This window comes from Anolis sagrei, chromosome 5, assembly GCF_037176765.1.
Source record: "Anolis sagrei isolate rAnoSag1 chromosome 5, rAnoSag1.mat, whole genome shotgun sequence".
NCBI lineage: Eukaryota > Metazoa > Chordata > Lepidosauria > Squamata > Dactyloidae > Anolis > Anolis sagrei.
This window is the reverse complement of record NC_090025.1, coordinates 168,993,592-169,018,187: the sequence shown is the minus strand read 5'-3', so window position 1 is coordinate 169,018,187 and position 24,596 is coordinate 168,993,592. Positions and strand designations below refer to the sequence as shown.

At 39.6% G+C, this 24,596-nt stretch overlaps 1 protein-coding gene across 1 annotated transcript in view; it reads left to right on the top strand.

The window, feature by feature from the left end:
- The first annotated feature begins 15,770 nt into the window (after positions 1-15,770).
- The window catches only part of PWP1 (PWP1 homolog, endonuclein), a 17,130-nt gene continuing 8,304 nt past the window's right edge, over positions 15,771-24,596 (top strand). The window contains exons 1-6 of the mRNA XM_060776942.2: positions 15,771-16,022; positions 16,265-16,323; positions 20,160-20,335; positions 20,953-21,038; positions 22,136-22,232; positions 23,254-23,364. Of these exons, the coding sequence (XP_060632925.2) occupies positions 15,957-16,022; positions 16,265-16,323; positions 20,160-20,335; positions 20,953-21,038; positions 22,136-22,232; positions 23,254-23,364 (595 nt within the window). The 5' untranslated portion in view covers positions 15,771-15,956. The remainder of the gene's footprint in view (positions 16,023-16,264; positions 16,324-20,159; positions 20,336-20,952; positions 21,039-22,135; positions 22,233-23,253; positions 23,365-24,596) is intronic.

The following is a 24,596-nucleotide window of genomic DNA, read 5'->3' as shown; positions in this document are numbered from 1 at the left end:
TATTTTTAGGAGCGTGCTGCATATATTTTCCAACAATATGAAACGTTATTGCACTAAATGCATGTGCCGCACAGGTACACTTGTCAAGAATCTCAATGGGCTGAAGTTTCCCCAAGAGATCAGTGGGAAAGCCCACATCGATCTTTATGTTGTTTGAAATAACTAAGTCTTCAGGCATGAAACCCACAAAACGTTAACTATTCATTATAGCAATATTTATTGGCTTGCCTCTCTTCTTTGTAGGAATACATTCAGTATCTAAGGGCTTGTTATTCTTCAACACTTAAATGAATTCTGTTGTTTATTTTCACCCGAACCATTAAAACGTTCTTTTCACTTGTGTTCAAAATCAACTGCCTTCATCTTTGCCACAGTTTCTAATGTTTTGGCTGGCCACAGGCCACAAACCACTTACACTTCTGCCACTTCAAAGTAAATAATCTGTGAATAGCAGCTGTTCCTCCCCCCCCCCCCCCCCCGATAGCACCATTAAGCATTAACCGTTTATAGGAATCCCATTAAGTTTCCTTACAATGAATATACTATGTAAAGGTTCGGTATTGGCAGAGAGCTGAGAGTGGTAAAGAACCATCAGAAAATGCATGCACACGTCAGATTCAATGTAGATAAATCAGAAGATGACATTCCTCGCTCCTTGCTGCACCAAATCTTTGTCCATAGACATTATAAGGCATGACACAAATAAAAACCTTATCGCTACTACGTAATTGTCTGGACTAGAATAGGTTGATGCTGCTATGTCAATGTCTCTGCCAGATTCCCACCGAAGCAGCTGCACCAAACTCACCAAAATTCTGCAGTGATCTACTCATTTCCTGACTTTAGCTTCTCGTAGTGCTGCTGAGCATTAAAGCCATTTTGTAGCTGGATCCCAAATAAGATTTTCTTCGTTTGTGTGCCTTGAAGTCACCTGTCCAATTATGGTGACCATAAGGGAAACTCAGAGGTGGTTTTTGCAATTCTGTTCTCTGAAACCCAGCCAACAGCTTAGAACCATAGTATTGGAAGAGACCAAATGGGCCATCTACTCCAACCCCCTGCCATGCAGGAAAAGCACAGTCAAAGCACCCTGACAGATGGCCATCCAGCCTCTGTTTAAAAATAATCAGAGTTTAGTAGAGTTTCCACCACACTACGAGGCAGAGGGTTTCACTGTTGAGCAGCTCTTACTATCAGGAAGTTCTTCCTAATGTTCAGGTGGAATCTCCTTTCCTGTAATTTGACCCATTGCTCCAAGCCCTAGTTCTACTTTCTGGTATTCATTGGTGGTCTCCCATCCCAGGGCTGACCCTACTTAGCTTTCAAGATCAGGTGGGATTTGTTGTCTTTAGGGAGTTTAGGGCATTTAGTATCTTGAAAAGGTCTTTCTAAATAGTTCTGTAGAAAAAGACTATTTGGGCACTGTGATTATGCTCTGCCAGTAGCGTTCTGTCATTCTTTACAGACCTTTTGTCAATTTCATGATGAAATTCTGTTTCGTGGAACTACAGTGCAATGCTGCATCGTTCTGTATTGTTCTTAGCACTGAAGACTATGGTAATGTGTTTGATTCTATGGAAGCACAAAGTACGCTGCAACTAGAACTGTAAAAAATGGTTCTGTTAATCTCAGAGGTCTAAAAAACTGATCTTAGGAAAGGCTTTACTTTTGCAAGACTATAGCTCCCATAACCCCCTGCTGATTGAGAAGTCAAAAAGATAAAATTTCCTAGTGCTGCTATTCAGTGGAGTTCTTCTCAAGATCTATGTATGTTCTGTTTGAAAGTGTTGTAGAGTATTTCTTTGGCACAGTTGTTTTCTAGAAACTCAGGGGTACACTTTCGAAATGTCAGAGGTATTCTTTTCTATATTCTACAATAGGGAGTGGGTGTATGTGGAGAATTAATCTTTTTTTGGATTTAATCCAGGCCTATTTACATTAAAACATCGATTATTTTTACATCCATGCTTCCGCCTCAGTTTTGTCATGGTTCCAAGTTGGTTGTGGCAGTAGAGATGATGACCAGAATGTGTTTCCTACTAATGAGAATTGTCTTAAAAATGGCACATCTGACTTTGTTGTAAGAACTTTAATCCATGATAAAGTAGCTTGAAATCAGCCCAGGAATAGGGCATATGTGAGGCCTATTGGAATATAATCATTCATTCCTAAGTGGAATTTGGTAACAATATTAACAAATTTATTTTTAATCCTATCAGTTTACTCTAGTGACTCGCCATACTACAACTCTGGGTTTCCATTGGAAGTTGTCACAGTAGTTAAAGTAGAACCATCATGCTATAACTGTGTAGTGTGAAAGGGCACCGGTCTGTTTGTTTATAATGCACAAAGTAACAGTACTTTAACTTAATGTACTGTCGAAGATGCTTGCCATAGATGCAGGCGAAACTTCAGGAGAGAATGCCTCTAGAACATGGCCATATAGCCCGAAAAAACCTACAACAACCCAGTACTTTAACTGCAAAAACAGCTAAAATACTGGTACAGATCCATAACAATCTATGCCCTTTATTAGTAGCAGTCTAAAATAATAAATTTCCTTGCAGCTTTCAAGTCAACTCCCAAGTAAAAAATATTAGATTTCAGCTGTTCTTGCTGTGAACATGAAGTCCCACACAGGTGATTTCTTGGACTAATTCCCCCTTAATAAATAGAAAAATTGGCAAATCCACCTTTAGGGATTCCTTGCGTAAGAAAACCCAATGAAAATCATGGGGGTCTCCATTAATCTAGAGGCAACCTAAAGACACTTTGTTAGAGATCGATCCAGCCATGCAAGTACTGTAGTGAAGGGAGAGTTTAAAGGAAAAGCATGCCCGATAAACAGTAAATCCTTCATTTGTATAAATTATGCATAGATATATGATGGCTGTTAGAAAGCATGAAATAATGTGTTCCAGTGAGATTGCCTTTCAGCAACAGGTAGCGGTCCTGGTGTTAAGCAATCAATTGGCCATGATTCCCATATGATTTATCTTTGTACAAGACTTAATTTCTGTAAATGTGTAATGGGGAATTATAAATAGGGATTTAGATGAGTCATAAGCACAGTGTTCATATTCTAGGAAATCTGTTGACTAAGACTATGATGCAGAACCATTCACAAAGTATGATAAAGGGCTGTAGCTCAGGAGCACAGCAGAGTCTTCTTCCTGGCAGCTCCATTTAAAGCAGTGTTTCTCAACCTGCAGGTCATAAGGGGGTGTCAGAGGGGTCACTAAAGACCATCAGAAAACATAGTATTTTCTTTTGGTCATGGGGGTTCTATGTGGGAAGTTCGGCCCAATTCTATTGATGGTGGGGTTCAGAATGCTCTTTGGTTGTAGGTGAACTATAAATTCCAGCAACTCCAAGTCCCAAATGTTAAGGTTATTTTCCCCAAACTCCACCAGTGTTTACATTTGGGAATATTGAGTATTTATGCCAAGTTTGGTCGAGATACATCATTGTTTGAGCCCACAGTGCTCTCTAGATGAAGGTGAACTACAACTCCAAAACTCAAGGTCAGTGCCCACCGAATCCTTCCAGTATTTTCTGTTGGTCATGGGAGTTCTGTGTGTCAAATTTGGTTCAATTCCATTGTTGGTGGAGTTCAGAATTCTCTTTGATTTTAGGTTAACTATAAATCCCAGCAACTACAACTCCCAAATGACAAAATCATCCCCCCCCCCCCCAGCCCCACCAGTATCCAAATTTGGGTGTATCGGGTATTTGTGCCAAATTTGGTGCGGTGAACTAAAAATACATCCTGCATATCAGATATTTACATTACAATAACAGTAGCAAATTTACAGTTATGAAGTAGCAACAAAAATAATTTTATTGTTGGGAGTCCCCACAACAGAAGGAACTATATTAAGGGGTTGCGGCATTAGGAAGGTTAAGAACCACTGGTTTAAAGGGATCCACAAGCAGATGACAACATTATAGATCTGTGCTCAGACCCAGCAGATCCACTATCTTTCAGAACGAACAACGGTAAATAGCTGGAGTAATGGCTTCATTAAATATAAGACACTTTTGTGTGTATATATTTGCCTTCAAGTCACCTGTTGCTGTATGGTGACCCCATTAATTTTAGAGGGTTTTCTTAGGGAATAACTACTCAGGTGTGATTTTGTCAGTTCTTCCTCTAAAATATAACCCACAACACCTAGCAGTTGCTGGCAGCTTCCTACCCAAGTACTCACCAAGTCTGACCCTGCTTAGCGTACAAGCTCAGTTAGCATCTGGTGCCTTTCGGATATTTAGGCTTTTACTGAACTTTCAACCATCAATTGGAGATGGAGTTATTGATGGTGAACCTCCTACATCTAAATAAGATAGTGATTCAAGCCAGTCAGTGATCTCTTGCATCCCAGATCCATATCAGTCAAAAGTTCATTTCCTAGAAAACTATCCATCAGTGGCATTATTCCAGGGTTTAAAGCTTGTTCTATTGGAATTGCAAGCAGATTAGGTTTGGAATGATGCTGCTGCTGCTGCTGCTGATGATGATGATGATGATGATGATGATACCACCACCTGATTAAGTCTGAACTAGTAATCAAATTCTTATCAGTATATGAATTGAAGCTACATAGGTATGGGAAGGAAGAGAAGGCATGACCCTAATGTACAGGTCTTCAGTAGGTGCCAAATTAAGGACATGAAAGCACATAAGGGCATTTCCTTCTCTTTAACTCTAAACCTGTCATAGCTAAAAATGCCTCTCTTATAACACCAGTGTCACAAACAATGATCATACAGGTATTGCAGATACACTTGCTCACTGATGAGTTTCCATAACAGATCTGAAGATCTGGCTCAACAGACTGACATTTTAGGACATGCTTTGTAGGAGGGAGCTCAGCAGGATCAAGTAAATCTTGAAGTCACAATGTTAATAAGTGCAGTGTACAAATTAATCAATAGGAAAATCCACTAAAAACAGAAGTCACGAAAGTATATTTTAGTTATTTTTATTAATTTATTAAATTAATAAAAACTAAAAAAGATTTCTTCTTAATGAAATTAAGTCTCCTTCTCTTGAGGTTTTTCAGCCAAAGCTATACAGTAATCTGTTGGCAATGCTTTGATTGTGTATTCCTGCATGGCATAATGGGGATGGACTGGATGACCCTTGGGGGCTCTTTCAATGCTGTGGTGTAAACATTTAAAGATGACAATTTTCTTCTATTAATGCACTGGAGACAGAAACAGAAGGTACCATGTGCCAAATGCTAATCTTGTACATACATATTTAATTGATAGCACTTTTGTTGATTTTGACATCTGTTTGTATTTAACTTTTTTTGGACTGGCAAAGCAAAAGTTTTCTTTTTCAGTGTAATATATGCAGTGGGTGGCATGGAGTGAACCACATATATATTCAGCATATATTAGATGCTGGGTGTCTGAGGTCATTCTCTAAAGCTATTTTTTAGAATACGTTAATAACAACGTTTCCTCTTGCCCATTCCATTAACCCCCCAACAAGATTAAGGACCCACATTTTTGCCAGATTTAATTTTGCAAATCTGTTTTGCACATTGTGTTAAACTCTCAGCAATATTTGAGATGAGCAAGTTGTCATTTTAATTGTGTTACTCAAAGAGGGACTAATCTGATTTGCTTTCCAAGCATAAAATCATTTGCTCTATTCCTAGGGGTAATGTGCCAACTCTACATGGCTTGATTGATCCAAAGCCAAGACGCTGCTAGCAGGAGAAAAGAACTGGGAGATGTTTAATAGATGTATTGTCATTTAGGGTAAAACATTAAAATACTTCCTTGGGAGTAACTCTCATTTAGCTCAATGGGCTTACCTCTGAGCTCCCATTTATAGGATTCCATAACAAAAGGCTAGCCTAATCCTTCCATGCAGATTTTTCTATTGTTGACTTGATACAGCTAATACCATTTTACCGTATAGATCACCATTATGTATAATATCTCTGAAGTCAATGTGAAATTTGTGATTCAGAAGTACAATATGAAGTCTATTTGTGTCGTTTAAATGCTATGTCACCTTATTTGACCCCACAGATTTCTGAACCATAACGTCCATTCTACTTTCCTGGTATTTATGCATCAAAGATTAATTTATATAATTAATATACTATCCTGACATATAACAGTCTTGAATGTGTACCGTCCTGTTCTGCTGGTTGATTTAAAGAGGAAACTGTAGTTCAGGAGGTCTTGATTTAGTGCTCTTCCATTCTGAAATGTGAGCCCCTTGAAACAAACATTTGGGAATATCACAGACAGTTGAATTAGTATGATTCCACAGTGTTTAAATCAGTGGTTCTCAACCTGTGAGTCCCCAGGTGTTTTAGCCTACAATTCCCGAAATCCCAGCCAGTTTACCAGCTATGACTTCTGGGAGTTGAAGGCCAAAACTTCTGGGGACCCACAGGTTGAGAACCACTGGTTGAAATGGACTGGTCAAGGACCTAGGAGAAAGACAATGAATCTCATTGGTCTTTCCATGAAATCAGCCTATGCTATACCTGATCTGATGGTTAATTCTATAATCAAGACTGAATACTCACCCCATTGATGCCCCAAGACAGGAAGAGTTTGTGGCTGAAGCATCAAGGAGTTTCATCTTGGTTGTTGGTTTAGCCAAGTAATCTTCAACCTATTCAAATTAACAAAATGCCATTTTTTATTTTGCTTTACTCATTAGCATTTACAGTTCCCCTGTCCTCTTTCTATGTATTGCTTTCTCTCCTTTGTGTCTTTCCATCATTGTTGTCATCATCATCATAATTTTTGTATAAAGCAATATAACTGGGCATAGCACTTTACAAGTGAAAGGACAGAAAACCATTTCCTTTCTTTAGTCTTACAATCCCAAAGACCTGGTGGAAAAGGAAATGGTAATATAAGAAGCAATTTGGTCTAGCAAAACCTATCTATTCTCTCTGTCTCCAGGGCAGTGATACTGTCATGCAAAATTAAATAAATTAAAAGAAGAAGTGCAACCTATCTCTAGTCCCAGATCAAACCAGGCATTATTTATGCAACCTATCTCTAGTTTATGCAACCTATCTCTAGTCCCAGATGAAACCAGGCATTATTTATAACAGACAAGTGCAAATTTTGGCCCTCGAGGTGTTTTGGACTTCAACTCTCACAATTCCTAACAGCCGGTAGGCTGTTAGGAATTGTGAGAGTTGAAGTCCAAAACACCTCAAGGGCCAAAATTTGCCAATGCCTGTTTTATAAGATCAAAGACTAGATTGTGGTAAAAGATGAAATGGAATCTACTCTTAGATTGTTGTGTCAACTATTTCTGACATCCACTTGTTTAATAATGATAGTCACAAAAAGTCTATCTACCATGCCTCTTCCCGTTAGGCTGTTAAAAGCCCTATTAGTGACTCAGATGGAGATTTGTACTTGCATTTGCAGATTATTTTCAGTTTGTTGTACACAAAATGCTGTGTTAAGTAGTTGCTGAAGCAGTGTGATATATTGGTTTTAATGCTGGACAAGGACACTGGTAGCCCAAGGTCTGAATCCTCAATAAGCCATGAAAATTCACTTGGTGATCTCGGGCAAGTCACAGTCTCTCAGTCTCTTCCTGAGAAAACTCAATGATAGATTCCTATTAGGAACTGACTTGAAGGCACACTACAATCTTGATACCATATCACATCCGGCAGTTTAAGTTTTAACAAATAGATCCTACAAACCTGTAGTTTACCCATGTGTTCTCTTGCGTATAGTTTTGAATCATGGTGTGCTTCCCATTGAGACTTTTACTGCCTCATTCTAGAAATTGGAAAGGGTTTTCCCAAGGCTGTTTTCTTCTCGTTCCTATCCTGTTCTGTCTTCTCACCATTTATTCTTTAAAACACACAAACACAGTAGGTAAAACAACATAGCTCTCCATTCGGAAACATCAAACAAGTTCTGGGGAAATGTTATGATGCAAAGGGAAGCCCACGGACAGCTCCCAGGTATGTTTTCTGCCCCCCAGATTCCCAGAGGGCACACTTTTGTCTAAGGGCCGGGAGGAGGCCTGCATCAGACTATTTTAAACCCAAGGGAGACCTTGTTTTAAAAAGCAGGATGTCTTGGATCTCAAATGACCCTGAGGACTTAAAGACATTGAGAAAATGTTTCCTGTGTTCCCTTGAGGGTGTTTGGTAGAATTTAGAAGCAATCTTTTGTATTCTTATTTTTCTGTGGGGTTTTATGGTGGGGGTGCAAACCTCATAAATTTTCTGGGGAGTTGCATTCTATCCTAGCCTCTACAGTTATCCAATGCTGCACTGCAATCTCCCTGTGTCTGAAGCATCTTATAGTTAAAGTCCATCCTTGCTAATCAACCCCATGATGATAATGTCTTATCAAGAGTTCTTTCCAGGTCAGTTTATTTGCTTCGAGCAATTGCATTGCCTTGTTGACAGCATTTCACAAGGCATCCAGAAGCTGCCAATTTCTGCTTCTGACCCTACAATGATTTCCCAACATATTTTACTTTTTCCCTGTTGTATCCTCACTTAAACTATCCACTGGGCAAGGAAAAAGAGAGTAGCTAGCTGCACAATGCTTTCTGGTTGGCAACCTGATGAGCTATTTGTCTGGAAAAAACTCAGGTTATCCAACATACCTAAAAACAAATATCCCAATTCGTCCCACTCTTAAAACATTCTACTGTTGTTTCTATGTATTCTTTTATATTTCCCCCTATACTGGATGGGCTATGCCATATGTTCTGGCTGTTTGTGGAAGGAGCGACCTGTCTACTCTGAGCAGTAAATAATTATTTAAAAAAACAGACCCAAAACCTAAGATGACATTGACTTACATACAAAGACTTTAGTAGGAAAACAACATGGAATACAAGCCAAACTAGGATTGATAGTAGGTCATTGAGTAGCAGTTACTGGACTCTGAAATAGAAATACATTTCAAGTCTAATCCATCAAAATACAGCTTACATCTGATTCACTTCTACTACAGCACTCAATTTTCAAGTTGTCCAGTAGAAATTCTATAGTAGTGTGTATTTAGAGCAGGGGTTCCCAACCTGTGGTCCACAAGAACGTAAATATGGTCTGCAGCCTCACCATTACTACACTGTTGCTTCGAAACCATATGACAACAAAAGCGACTGGTTTTGTGAAACACTCTTATAGTGCCAAAGCAACGGTGATGTCAGGAGGGGAGAGGCTGACTACCCACAAAATATTACTATTACCACATCCGTTCTAGATTATTAAATATGATTTCCTGTAGACGAGCAGATTATGACTACTGAGTGGCATATGATCTGTATCAGAAACTAGAGATGATGGCTTACAAACACTCTTTAATGTTGTTCTCCCTAAGTAAATTATTTGTGGGCACAACCGAATATGCTTTTAGATTGAAGGAAGGCTTGAGAACATTGTATTAGAAGTTAAGTCACCCAGTAAATTGGATGTATTTATACCCGTCATCATTGCTGTTTTCTGTATTTAGACATAAAAGCTTGGTTAGATTACTGTTTTATCAAGTGGCAAACATCAACATTTAGGACATAAAGATTAAAATGAATGGAAAATAACTGGGGCAATGCAGAAAGCAGAAAACAAAGAGATTCGGCATATGTCTTATAAATGCAAGTTATATACCTGCTTTGAAAAGGTTTTAGTGGGCTGGGCAAATAGCCGTATTAGTTTTCATAGAAAATAACAAAAGGGAGTCCTATGGTAATTTAAAGATTAAAAATGTATAATGGCATAAGTGTCACAGATTAGAGTTCCATTCATCAGATGAATAAACTGTTCTCTTACATTGGCTGGTATGAATGCACAGAACTGCTATGGGGAAGATTATTAGTGGAATGGTTGAAAAGAGGTAGCCTTTAATTAAAGATGTGTTGACATTTTTTCCTCTAACATTCTTTCCAAATTCAGCAGTTAGCAATCAGAGGAAGAATGATGACACTGGAAGAGATTATTAAAATTAATCCGTAAATAGTTACAATAGTAGAGCATTCGTGTGATATTAGGACATTCTAGGTATGTTCAACGTGATCTGTCTGCTAATTGATATTTCTATGAATATACAAAAAGTTTAAAACATCAATTGTTTCTTTGAAACCTTAGCTATAGCAACAACAAAAGCATGGAAATGGCATTTGGTGAGCTGTTGATGTTTTTTCGCTTTTCTAAATGCACACACAGCCAAGCTAATTTCAGTAAAATCAATTCCACAAAATGTTGTTTTTGTTCCAACTTATCCCAGGTAGCATGTATCTTGCAAGTCAGCTGAGTGGTTTTTGCAATGACAGTAGCTCAGTCAATCCAATCTAGTATGTAGACCGAGTCTTTGTTACATGGATACGTTGTGTTACTTCACAAGGATTGCACTGGTAGTTTGGTCAATAGATGGCTGTGTTTCTGTTCTATTAAATGACCTTGCAGCACAAACAAGTTAATCTTCTTTAGATGGACTCAAGCTGCCTTTGTTCTGTCTGCTTCAAGTTCTAGCACTTTGGCTTAACTACAGTATGAATATTGCCTGTAGAGACTTTGCAATAAGGCAAAGAACAAAACTTTGGAACACACCAGGGTCAATAAAGAGTAAAACACAATGCATCTTGATTAAAATAAATAAATAAAAGGTTTCTATGTATTAATGCGCACATTTACTAGCCAGAGGATACATGAGAGTTATCCTTGGTTCATATTGGATGATATATGGTGATGGTGCTGTGCACTGTAGAGATCCAGATCCTTGAGGTTACAATAGTAATGCTGTGTCGTTCAACTTTTCTATTGTCAGGTAAGGCTTTTCACATTGCTATCTACTCAGGAGCTGATCCTATCTTTTGCAGTTGATTCCCTGCATTATTGTAGAGGAGGCACAGGTAAACTTGGGCCTTCCTGTTGTTTTGGACTTCAACTCCCACAATTTCTAACAGCCTATCAGCTTGTGGGAGTTGAAGTTCAAAACACCCGGAAGGCCCAAGTTTGCCCGTGCCTATTGTAGAAGATGGTGGGACATCACATATTTTAGGACATGTGTTTGTTCACCTTGTGACTCACTCCACATTGCTGAAAAAACCCTAGAAAGCAGCCAAGATTGCCCACTATTCTGGATTGCATTATGGTGGGCAAGGTTTCACATAAGCTTGTTCCCCATAACTGGTACGTGTGATAGGATGAAATTTTCCTTGAAAGGTTGCTCACTACTACAACCATGGGGATTCCTAGGAGCATAGACTGAAAACCACTGCTTTTAAAGATGTTCGATAGAAACTACCACATGTGTAGGCTCAGGCAAAAGTATTATGAATATGACAACTTCAAACTTCAATTGATCTTAAGGACTATGGATCTAAGAATTCGTATTGGCTTTGGAGAGGGAAATTTGTGTTGCTGACTCCTGCCACCACTCCCAGCCAATGGTTAAGTGCCTAATTCATAGGGATCTATGGTAGAAATCTCAAAATGTTTATATTGGTGGTCTGTATTGGTAGAAAATACTCCAAATCCTATTTTTTGGACTTGTCTTTAATAAGGACCCGGTGGGGTGGGAGCAATGCTTTAATATAACACAGAAGGGGACCACGAAAACAACAAAACAGTGTATGTACATATTTATCTATCGCCTACTGTTTCTGTATCTGAATGGTTTGGTAATGTCAACAAAGTGATTGTTCCTATTGTGTTTACTGCTCTGAAATTCTTTGCATGAATTCTGGCATAACAAATCCTTTAATAAGAAAGACATCTATATCTATATATAACTATATATATATTGTTAGCCTGCAAAACATTCTTGTCAGATCAGCCATGTTTTGTGCTAATTGTATATTATTGTTGTGAGAAACATTGGAATATGATCTTTAATTAACTGTTGGCATTAAAAGATGTTTTTATGGATAATAAACTTGTCGCGGTGTACTGGGAGCAGGTGAAGCTCTACCAACTTTGACTATTGAAAGGGAGCTGGTGGAAGAACACACCTACATTATACAGTAGAGTCTCGCTTATCCAACACAAGCGGGCCAGCAGAATGTTAGATAAGCGATATGTTAGATAATAAGGAGGGGTTAAGGAAAAGCCTATTAAATGCCAAATTACGTTATGATTTTATTGACAGAAAAAGCAGTTCAATACACAGTAACATTATGTAATAATTACTGTTTTTACGAATTTAGCACCAAAACATCACAATGTACTGAAACAGCTATGCATCCGGGCAGGAGGCAGACTGCGTTAGATAATACAGAATGTTGGATAAGCAAAGGTTGGAGACTCTACTATAGTACTTATATTGACTGACTGTGTCTTCAGTTGATAAGCCAGAACCCAAGACAGTTGCAGACCAATATTAAGGTGGCATGAGGGCCAAATCATCTGGATTTTTTTGTGTGTGTTTTTTTAAGGAGTATAATGTATAGATCAAGGGAAGTCATGGTGCCCCTCTATTCTGCTTTGGTCAGACCTCACCTGGAGTACTGTGCCCAATTCTATCATAAAGAAAAGGGTTGTAGGCTTGTTTTCTGCTACCCTTGAAACTAGGACTCGGAGCAATGGGTTCAAATTACAGGAAAGGAGATTCCACCTGAACATTAGGAAGAACTTCCTGACCTTACAAGCTGTTCAGCAGTGGAACTCTCTGCCTCAGTGTGGTGGCAGCTCCTTCCTTGGAGGCTTTTAAACAAAGGCTGGGTGGCCATCTGTTGAGGGTGCTTTGATTGTGCATTTCCTGGCTGGCAGGTGGTTGGACTGGATGGCCCATGTGGTCTCTTCCAACTCTTATTATTCTATGGTTCTAAAAAATATGAGAAGGAATGGAAAAAAGATAATGAGAAAGGAAGGAAGAGAAGCTGAAATACAAACAAATGGACCCCCTTGTTTCACATAGAGGTAAGGATTGTTGCAAAGAAGGGCAAATACATTCAATCCTCAGGAGAAAGTCCTTTGCTATATATTCAGTGGTATGCTTTCCTAAACTGGTAAATAGCCATTAATCAGACATTAATCGAACTCCATGCAAAAAAACAAAAGCACAAGATCATTCTGCAGATTCTCAAGTCACTCATACATGGGGAAAAAAATCTGTACAAATAATATATTACAGAGCTGTGTTTGTTGCCAGTCCATTTGGCCCCTGAATGTTTCCACAAGCAGGATATTAGCCCCTTGTGTCCAATTATGGTGGTTGTCTGCCCATAGGAAAGAGCCTATCCAAGTTGAGACAAATTATCAGGATTGTGGGATCCAAGTATTGTTTTTGCTCTCCTTCTGCACGTATTTTAGTATTTCCAGAGCATCTTCTGGTGGGAAGACATCACACTGCAAACGAAGATCTGCATAGTAAAAGCAATGGTATTCCCCGTAGTCACCTACAGATGTGAGAGCTGGACCATAGGGAAGGCTGAGCGAAGGAAGATAGATGCTTTTGAACTGTGGTGCTGGAGGAAAGTTCTGAGAGTGCCTTGGACTGCGAGAAGATCCAACCAGTCCATACTTCAGGAAATAAAGCCTGACTACTCATTGGAGGGAAGAATAGTAGAGGCCAAGATGAAGTACTTTGGCCACATCATGAGAAGAAAGGAAAGCTTAGAGAAGACAATTATGCTGGAGAAAATGAAGGAAAAAGGAAGAGGGGCCGACCAAGGGCAACATGGATGGATGGTATCCTTGAAGGGACTGGCTTGACCTTGAAGGAGCTGCAGGAGGTGACGGCCGACAGGGAGCTCTGGCGTGGGCTGGTCCATGAAGTCACGAAGAGTCGGAAACGACTGAACGGATGGACAACAAAACAAAACTTCTGGTGGGACACACAAAAAAGGAGGGCGCCATTTAAATAGAGCTAAATGTTTACACCCAGCAAGACACTAAATAGCTGAACAATACCTTTGTTTGTTTATTTACGACATTTATATGCCGCCCTTCTCACCCCGAAGGGGACTCAGAGCGGCTTACAATATACATACAATATATTATAATATTAGCATAGCACAATATCAATATTATAAACTACTATATTGTACTATACCATTGTACTGCAATATTATTAGTAATATTACATATAATATAAAATATATAATATTATTAGGAGTAGTATTATATTGTATTACATTATAATATTATAAATGTTATATGTATATACAATGTTGTTGTTCTTTCGTTCAGTCGTCTCCAACTCTTCGTGACCTCATGGACCAGCCCATGCCAGAGCTCCCTGTCGGCCGTCACCACCCCCAGCTCCTTCAAGGTCAGTCCAGTCCCTTCAAGGATGCCATCCATCCATCTTGCCCTTGGTCGGCCCCTCTTCCTTTTACCTTCCACCTTCCCCAGCATAATTGTGTTCTCCAGGCTTTGCTGTCTCCTCATGATGTGGCCAAAGTACTTCATCTTTGCCTCTACTATTCTTCCCTCCAATGAGCAGTCAGGCTTTATATCTTGAAGTATGGACTGGTTGGATCTTCTCGCTGCCCAAGGCATTCTCAGAACTTTCCTCCAACACCACAGCTCAAAAGCATCGATCTTCCTTCGCTCAGCCTTCCCTAAGGTCCAGGTCTCACATCCGTAGGTTACTACAGGGAATACCATGGCTTTGACTAGGCGGATCTTTGTTGCCAGTCTGATGTCTCTACTCTTTACTATTTTATCGAGACTGGACATTGCTCTCCTTGCAAGAAGTAAGGGTCTCCTGATTTCCTGGCTGCAGTCTGCATCTGCAGTAATCTTTGCTCCTAGAAATACAAAGTCTGTCACGGCCTCCACGTTTTCTCCCTCTATTTCCCAGTTGTCAATCATTCTTGTTGCCATAATCTTGGGATTTTTTTATGTTTAACTGCAACCCAGCTTTTACGCTTTCTTCTTTCACGTTGATTAGAAGGCTCCTCAGCTCCTCCTCACTTTCGGCCATCAAAGTGGTGTCATCTGCATATCTAAGGTTCAATGTATTGTCGAAGGCTTTCCTGGCTGGAATCACTAAGTTCTTGTGGGTTTTTTCGGGCTATATGTTCTAGAGGCATCTAGAACATGGCCATATAGCCTGAAAAAACCCACAAGAACTTATATCTAAGGTTGTTAATGTTTCTTCCAGCAATTTTCCCCCCAGCCTTCCATTCCTCAAGCCCCACACATTATAATATTATATTATATTATATTATATTATATTATATTATATTATATTATATTTCGTGTCAGGAGCAAACAGACAGTTGTATTACATTTTTAAACAAAACAAGCAAACAGACAGACAAAACACAAAGTTTGAAAGCTTGGTAGTTGATTAAATGTCCTTTGACCAGTATCTGCCCACTTGGAGTGCCTCTGGTGTTGCTGCAAGAAGGTCCTCCAATGTGCATGTAGCAGGGCCCAGATTGGGTTGCAGCAGGTGGTCAGTGGTTTGCTCATAATATTATATTATATTATATTATATTAATAACAAGCATGGGCAAACTTGGGCCCTCCAGGTGTTTTGGACTTCAACTGCCAGAAGTTAGGAATTGTGGGACTTGAAGTCCAAAAACACATGGAGGGTCAAAATTTGCCCATGCCTGAGATACAGCCTTAGATTCCCAACTGTGGTCTTCCATGTGTTTTGGACTCCATCTCCCAGCATCCCTTATCATTAGCCAAAGCAGCTGAGGCTTCTGGGAGTTGAAGTCCACAACACCTGGAGCAGCGACTTGCCTGAAGTTGTGTACAGTGACATCACCACGTCACTTCTCCGCTCCGCCTACAAGGGGGCGGAGCGAGCGTGCCTCCTCCCTCCCTCCCTCTCCAGCGTGGGGAGCGCGCGCAGGCCGGGTGACGTCACGCGACGCCGCTACCAATCCAGGCCAGAGCGATGACAACGTCAGTGAGGGCGGAAGTTGGAAGAAGCAGTTTTCCGGAAGAGACTTCCACGTGTCTGTTTGTGGGGAGGCTACACACCAAAGTGCTGCGTTTCCTTCCTTCCTTCCTTCGTCAACCAGAGGGATGAGTTGCCCAGTGACCTGCGTGGCTTGGGTCCCGCGAGGCGTTGCCAAGGAGAGGCCGGACAAGGTGAGAGGTGGAATGGAAACCCTGACGTAGGCAAACTTGGGCCTTCCAGGTGTTTGGAACTACAACTCCCAGCATTCCTAACAGCCTCAGGCCCTTTCCTTTTGCCCTTCAGCCGCTTAAGGGCCTGAGGCTGTTAGGAATGCTGGGAGTTGTAGTTCCAAACACCTGGAAGGCCCAGGTTTGCCCATGCCTGCTTTACATGATACATTTTTAAATTTGATCTCTTTACATCCACACTGCAGGTCGAACTCGACAAGGAGGAACTGAAGCGCTTGATCTCCGAAGCCAAGGAGAGACTGCAGTGAGTCTTGATGATCATTGGACATGATGATGAAAATGTTAATAATAATCTTGTGTCGTATCAAAACCATGTTTGCAAAAGACGTTCGTAATGCTAGGTGACAATCTCTCTCTGTCACAGCTGCTAACAAACTGAATTCGGTCAGGAAATACAGAAATTTCCAGTTTGCTACCAAGCACAATTCAAAGTGCTGATTTTAGACTATTATTATTATTAACTTTATTTGTACCCCGCTAACATCTGGAGCCCCCGGTGGGGCAGTGGGTTAAAGCACTGAGCTGCTGAGCTTGTTGATCGAAAGGTTGCAGGTTCGATTCCAGGGAGCGGCGTGATCTTCCGCTGTCAGCCCTAGCTTCTGCCAACCTAGCAGTTCGAAAACATGCAAATGTGAGTAGATCAATAGGTACCACTCCGGCAGGAAGGTAACGGTGCTCCATGCAGTCATGCCGGTCACATGACCTTGGAGGTGTCTATGGACAACGCTGGCTCTTCGGCTTAGAAATGGAGATGAGCACCACACCCCAGAGTCAGACATGACTGGACTTAATGTCAGGGGACTACCTTTACCTAACATCTCCCGAAGGACTTGGTGCGGCTTACAAAGGCCAAGGCCCTCAATAAAACAACAGCATAACAAATACAACAATAAAACTGAAAAACCAAACCAATAAACATTAAAGCAATAAGAGTAAAACAGTAAAACAATGACATCATGACACATTTAAAAACGAAGGGCCGGGCCAAATGTAATGAAAAAAATTAAAAGTGCTGGACATGACAGGAGAAATGTAAGGATTTTATGGTAGGTGCGATGTGCAGACAATCTTAAATCTCTAATAAAGTGCGTTTGGGACATGATGCTGGGAGTTTCCTATTCTGGAAAGGCACACTGGAACAGCCAGGTCTTCAAGCTCCTCCTAAAGACTGCCAACGTTGAGGCTTGTCTGATGTCCTTGGGGAGAGAGTTCCAGAGTCGGGGGGCTACCACAGAGAAGGCCCTGTTCCTCGTTCCCACCAAACACGCTTATAATACCCTAAACCAGTGTTTCTCAACCTTCCTAATGCAGTTCCTTGTGTTATGGTGACCCTCAACCATAACATTATTTTTGTTGCTACTTCATAACTGTAATTTTGCTCCTGTTATGAATCGTAATGTAAATATCTGATATGCAGGATGTATTTTCATTCACTGGGCCTAATTTGGTACAAATACCCACCCAAATTTGAATACTGGTGGGTTGGGATTGATTTTGTCATTTGAGAGTTGTAGTTGCTGGGATTTATAGTTAACCTTCAATAAAAGAGCATTCTGAACTCCACCAACGATGGAGTTGAACCAAATTTGGCACACACAAGTCCCATGACCAACAGACAATACTGGGAGGGTTTGGTGGGCATTGGCCTTGGGTTTTGGAGTTGCAGTTCACCAACATCCAGAAATCACTGTGGTCTCAAAACAGTGATGGACCTGAACCAAACTTGGCACGGGTACTCAGTATGCCCTGATGTGAAGTGAACACTGGTGGAAAATAGACCTTGACATTTTGGAGTTGTAGTTACTGGGATTTATAGTTCATGTACAATCAAAGGGCATTCTGAACACCACCAATAATAGAATTGAGCCAAGTTTCCCACACAGAACCCCTGTGACCAACAGAATACTGTTTTCTGATGGTCTTTGGTGACCCCCACAGGGGTCCGCATTCCCAGGTTGAGAAACACTGCCCTAAACGGTTCCGGCCCAGCATACCTGTCGGAATGAATCTCTCCCTATGAACCATAGCAAAGTTTAAGATCATCTGGGGAGGCCCTGCTCTCGGTCCCACCTTCTTTGCAGGCGGAACTGGTGGGGACAAGAGATGTGGCCTTTTCAGTGTTGGCACTTTGGCTGTGGAACTCCCTCTCTAGGGATATTAGATCAGCCCCTTCCCTCCTGACCTTCTGCAGAAAAGTGAAAGCATGGCTTTTTGAACAAGCCTTTGGGAACCTAGTGCAATAGACAAACACAGAACTATGTGAAATCAAATACTAGAACGGCTTAGACAATGTCTTTGGACGATGAGGCTAATAGTAAAGGTAGTGGTTTTATATATTTTTAAAGATTTTAATGTATGCATTTTATAATTCTGTTTTAAATGCTTCCTGTATTTTTTACATTGTTTTAATGACATCGAATAGCTGCCTGTGTTGTAAAGCTGCCTTAAGTCATCTTCAGGTTTGAGAAAGGCAGGGTAGAAATATCGTAAATAAATGTACGTGTAAAAATATGAGGGCAAAGGAAAAACTTTTAGAAAACCATGACCTTTTAAAGATCATAACCTTTTAGAGAAGAGCCAAAAATTGTTTGAGTAGAATCTTCTCTAGTGGTATACAACCAAATGTAATTATGCAAATCAATTGGCTTCAGTTGTTAGACTGAACAATGCATCGAAGGGGACATATTATCTTTGATCTGTTAGGAAACAAAAAATATGCCTGTGCATAAAAAACAGCAGTGTTTTTCCATTCCCAAAAGTATATATCTACTCTCCCATAAAACAACTTGTTTTATATTTTGCACGCAAGAGAGAAAATAAAGTAGACTTTGGTTAAAAAAAAAAACCCACATATTTGGTTTACTCACAACCTTCATGTGTTCAGCATACACAGGTTCACAACTTATCTGTCAGTTACACTTACGTTTGAGATAGTTTCCGTGCCATGCGGTCAGAACATCTCCCTTGCAATAAACAGCAGGCAATTGTTTGCAAGTCTGCAATCCGAGCACTCCCAAAGTCTAAAGATATCTGTTCTTGTCTCATAGTGGATCACATGGTCTGCAGCTCCTCCCACAACCTTTCAGGAAAAAACATAGAGCAAGGAAAGAAAGCTGCATATTCAGAACTCACATACAATAAGTAAGCAACAAGACTATAGATAAACAAATTATTAGAGGAGGCTTCAAGAAGGTTGTAATTTCCAACAAAAACATCTTGTGGTTTATTCGTAGATATGGTTTTTTACAAGAATGGAAACATATAAAATTCAATAATATTGGGTTCAAAATGTGTTATTACCTCTGTTACATGTTTTTTTGTTATCTCCACATAGTACTTTATAGAATCGCTTTGGAATCAAAGATATTATATGAGATTCTAAACAATTCTTTTCACCTTGATCTGCAGAGGAAAATACCTGCCAGTAGTGTTGGTCTAGAGATTCCAAACAGTGTTAGTTGCTATTCGATATGTATTTAGTTAGGCTGGATCTACACCGCCATATAAATTCCCAGTTGTCTGATTAGAACTATATTATATGGCATTGTAGACTCATAATCCAGTTCAAAGCATATAATGTGGATTATCTGATTTGATAATCTAGATTATATGGCAGTATTGAAGGGGCCTTAGTTGACATTTCTTATTTGACTTATTTCTTAGTGCACTTATTTCTGTCGTCGTATGTATAATTGCATCACAGTGAATCTACGGCTTTAGATGATGCAGAGACTAATGGAGAAAGTTATTGCTAAACCAAATTCTTATTTGTATAAATCTTGCCACTGATTGGGAGGACATTTGTTGTTCTCATTAGTAATGCTGTGCACTTCAGTACCAGTGACCTGAGTGAACCTCCATTAAATAATGTGAGATTTATGGCTGAATCCTTTACTGGAGGGTGCATCCCACAGAGTTCAATAGAACTGTCTCTCTCTTAAATATGATTAAGTTTACAGACTTACTGGCCTAGTAATGATATGAAATTGTGCACTTGGCAATAGTTCACATAATGATCTTTTATGGCATTGACTTGTTCCAATGTAATGAATGTAATTTCAAAACAATTCTTACCTAAAGGACAGGAAATAGTGATGATGATGATGATGAACAAGAAGAGGCTTCAGGAGAAGCCATGGATGTTGCAGATATAGCTACCTCTGCCTCCCAGGATGAAGACCCTGAAGAGTCTGAAAAGCTGAATGATGATGAATTAGCAGAATATGACTTGGATAATTATGATGAGGAAACTTCAGGTAACATTAAATTTCTTAATCTTTTCCATACTATTCACCATCTGAGTCTCTGAAACTTGTTATGAAAGGTTGTGGGTTTTCTTTTCTTAGTGGACTGGAATATGCATATGTGAAAACAATCAGGGTAGCTAACATCTCCCAAGAAAGGATACCCCCAGGCAGGAAACAGCCAGATTTTGTAGCTGCAAGCTCATTAAGTACTAATTAAGATGGCCAGTTGCAATATTCACACTTGTCTCAAACAGACAAAAGTTTTTTCTTCCACCTTTGAGATTCCACAGATATAGAAACCTCACTTGCCTAGGTTCCAACAGACCTCACAACTTCTGAGGATGCCTGCCATAGATGTGGGTGAAATGTCAGGAGAGAATGCTTCTGGAACATGGCCATACAGCTTGGAAAACTCACAAAACAATCCAGTGATTAGGGGATTGAAAGCCTTCAATAACATTCTGTGTTTTCTCTGGAGTCTCAAATATCACATTGCAAGGCTGCTTGGTGATGCATTTTGCTAAATAATAATTCACTGTAAGAAATTGCTTTTAGGTTTCATTATGAAATTTTCACCAACTGAGCAAACTACCTGCAATCTTTAATCAATGACTGTTCTTTTGTAGGTGCTGAGAGTCTTGGAGAGACCCTAGCAGGCCTTACAGTTTATGGCAGCAATGAAAGTGATCCTTACGTCACTATAAAAGATACAGTGAGTTCTAATGCTTGGTTATTTTCATTTAAGAAAGGAAACTATTGCTGAAATGTTCACTGAAGATGAAATCACTTTGTGAATGTATGTTCATATGATGTCCAGTCTTTTCTGTGTTGCTTGTTGGGAGGGAAATCAAGTTTAAACTTTAAAGAAGTAAATGACTGACACGCAGGCATATTTTCACACTAGGTTATTCACTCTTTTGATTGCATACTAAATTATTACAGTGGTCTCTAATCTTTATAGTTTTTAGTTTCTGGAGAATTTGTTTTTGAGTGTTTCACACTGAAGACCTTATGTATTCAATGTTGTTAATAGTTTAGAAGGCAGTAATGATTTCATCTGTTGCTTGGTTGGCAGGACACTCAGTCTTCATTTACTTTTAATTATAGCCTCATGAAGGGTCTTTTGAGATGGGCCTGTTTTCTCAGCTTAATTTGTGTACTGTGTTTTTCTTGGCTCTCTTAGTCTAGTGGTAGATCGAATGAACTGAAGTAAATCAACTAGACGTTCTCATATATTTATTTTTTTAAAGAATAGAGCTGTCTTTTCTATTAAATTGAGAAATCAAGACAGCTCAGAAGGAAAGCCAAAATAGAGATATATGCAGTCGACTCTCAGGTAACTAGAACTCTTAAGCAGCTGGTAAAAAAGCCAAAGAAATAATACTTTAAATAAAAATTAAAATAAATTCAGTTTTTATAAGACATTAAGTTTGTCTTTATTTGCTTTTAATTACTGTATTTCAATATTAATATCAAGTCAATATAGAGTTTATGGTATGGAACAATATGGGGCATAATATTAGTTAGGTCTGTTTTTAATAGGAACTTATAGAAACCAGAAATTGCCTTTGTCTGGCATCTACCAATCCCCATGGGTGCCAGTTAGCTGAGAGTCTTCTGTCAATAAATATTCACAGTTTTGATGCCACTATTAGTTTTATTGTCAGGGGAGCAGTGGCCACATACAGCTTTTGATTACATTTTGCTGTCCCTGACTACAGTAATACTATAGTACTACTGAGTTTTCTCCATAAAAATGTTTAAAGCCTGCTTTAGAAGCTCTTTAATCTTACTCCTGTTTTCTTTCAGGAGCAGTATGAGTTGGAGGACTTTGTGATTAAGCCCAGTGACAATCTTGTTGTATGCGGCAGAGTTGATAAGGACCATTGCACTCTAGAGGTTCACGGTGAGTAAAACCTATTGTCTTTTTAATACTATGCTAGAAAAGACAGCTTTTTCATGATATAAAAATGGTTTCTTTTGTTCGTAATTTCAAGAGCTAGTTACCTTCATATCTGAATTCTTCCTGTGTTTTAAGTATGTGTATGTTTATTAAAATCAACTATGTGATACATAAATGCAATTCCCAGAAGCCCTAGGCAGCAGAGCGAAAGATGAGCAGAGCTGGGAGTTGTTATCCAGCAATATCTGGAGAACCACATGGCTTTCATCCTGGTTGTAAATGCTGTCTTAAGTTTTAATAGGGGAATAACAGCTTTTAGTCTCCTTTGAGAGAGAAAAATGTAGATATAAATACTATTACTAGTATTAATAATAATTCTCTGCTATTCATGTTGCTTTTCATGTATTATTATTATTATTATTATTTATTTGTATGCTAACCTATCTCCCCAAAGGGTATCAGGGCAGATGTACAGTAGGCCCTCCACTTTCACAGGAATTCAGGGTGCAGAAGCCCTGCACAAACTGAAAAAACACTATAAAAATGCTATTTTCCCTCCCGAGAAAACACCTCTCTAGGAATCTCTACATCCTTCAGCACAACTTGTGGTCAACTTCTAATGGAAGCTTACCATAGGATTTTGCAGAATGTAAATCTGCAGATATGAGAATGTGCTAAATCAGAGTTTGATTCGGCTATATTATGAACAATAATGTTTCAAATTATTTTAACCTAATGTTTTATCTTTTGCATAATGTTGTATGTAATGTGTTGTATGTTGCCGGCATCGAATTGCTGCCGTTGTAAGCTGCCCTGAGTCTCCCTTTGGGAGTTGAGAAGGATGGGGTAGAAATGTTGGAAATAATAAATAATAATTCCTTGAACTGGATATCACTTGTGGTCTCTTCCAACCCTACAACTCTATGAATGTGTGTTCTGTTTCATACATTTTATTGGTAGATACATGCTTTGTTGACTTGTTCACTATCACTTTATTGATTGTGGGAAAACGTAATTATTTCAGTTTATAATCATGAAGAAGACTCCTTTTATGTCCATCATGATCTCATCTTATCTGCGTACCCTTTAAGTGTGGAATGGCTGAATTTTGATCCCAACCCAGATGATTCTAGAGGTGAGTTAAACACAAATTGGGGACTTTAATGATTTCCCCCTGCTGGTTTTAAGTCAAGAATGGTACATCTTCTCACTACTGTCTTCTCTCTTTTGCTATGTCTGACTTGTCATTTCTTTTGATTTATATGGCTGAGAAGTGTTCTTCCGCAGGCGGTAACTTCTTAAATTTGGGGAAGGATTGAAAAAAATCAGCAGAGCTCTTAGCTGTTAAGGTGAAAGCCTATCTCCAATTCTGTTTAGCTATCTTTGTTGTAACATACAATCCTTCACAAGTCACACGGTGTGATAGATCTACCTTTTAGTCGGCTAGGCCGAAGCCTGCATAGCAGTGTCTGGCATCTTGGTATTCAAGAGAGCAGGAGGAGGAGTCAGGCTGACTCCTGATTGGGTGTAGCAATCGGGGGTGGAGTCAGCTTAGAGAGGGAAAGCAGCTGTCTTGTTGGACAGAAGAGGAGAAGGGTTTAGACTAGAGAGAGAGAAGTGTGGATTTTTTGAGATAGGAAGTTACAGCAGGGAACTGACAGAAGAAGAGCTTTTAGTGAGCCTATAGGTTTGGGAATAAGGTGAAGACATTAAGCTAGAGTTTTACTACGTTGAGAGGACTAGTAAAAGAGAGCTGTGTCTTAGTAAACTTAAGAGAGGTTTACAGATACCTTATAGCCCAGTGACTGAGGCAGACTGGAGTCTGTGCTCTAAGATAAACTGTGTCTTATAGTAGAACAGTTTGTTAAAGGGACTCACAGCTGTAAAAGCTATTCTGTCAGGGGAACTGTCTGTTCAAGCAACCAAGTTATAGCAATCGCATCAAGATTTCTGTACCACTCATTTCCAACGAGTTGTTGTTATTCTAAAGTTAAAATAAACTCTTTCTTAGTTAACTTTCAACTGTTGTATGCCTCAATCCATCTGTTCTCTCAGAAACTTATTCAGTCAACTCATTTTTAAAGCCCAGTTGGCTAGGGAGGAAGCCATAGAAGACCAAGAACTCAAACCCACATTACCTATAATACATTCACACCCTTTTGGTTCCTCAGGCCAGTAATTTCTGAGGTGGTGGCGGCAAATACTACCAAGTAATTCGGTCACTTAGGATCAGCCTTTGTTCCACGCTATATTGAAGGGCAGAAGTGTGATCGTGGTGTCCACCCTGCCCAGGCTGAATGCTCTAATTCCTTTATAGTGGTGGCAGCGGTGGGATTTGTCTGACCACCCTGCCTCGATAAGCCTTTA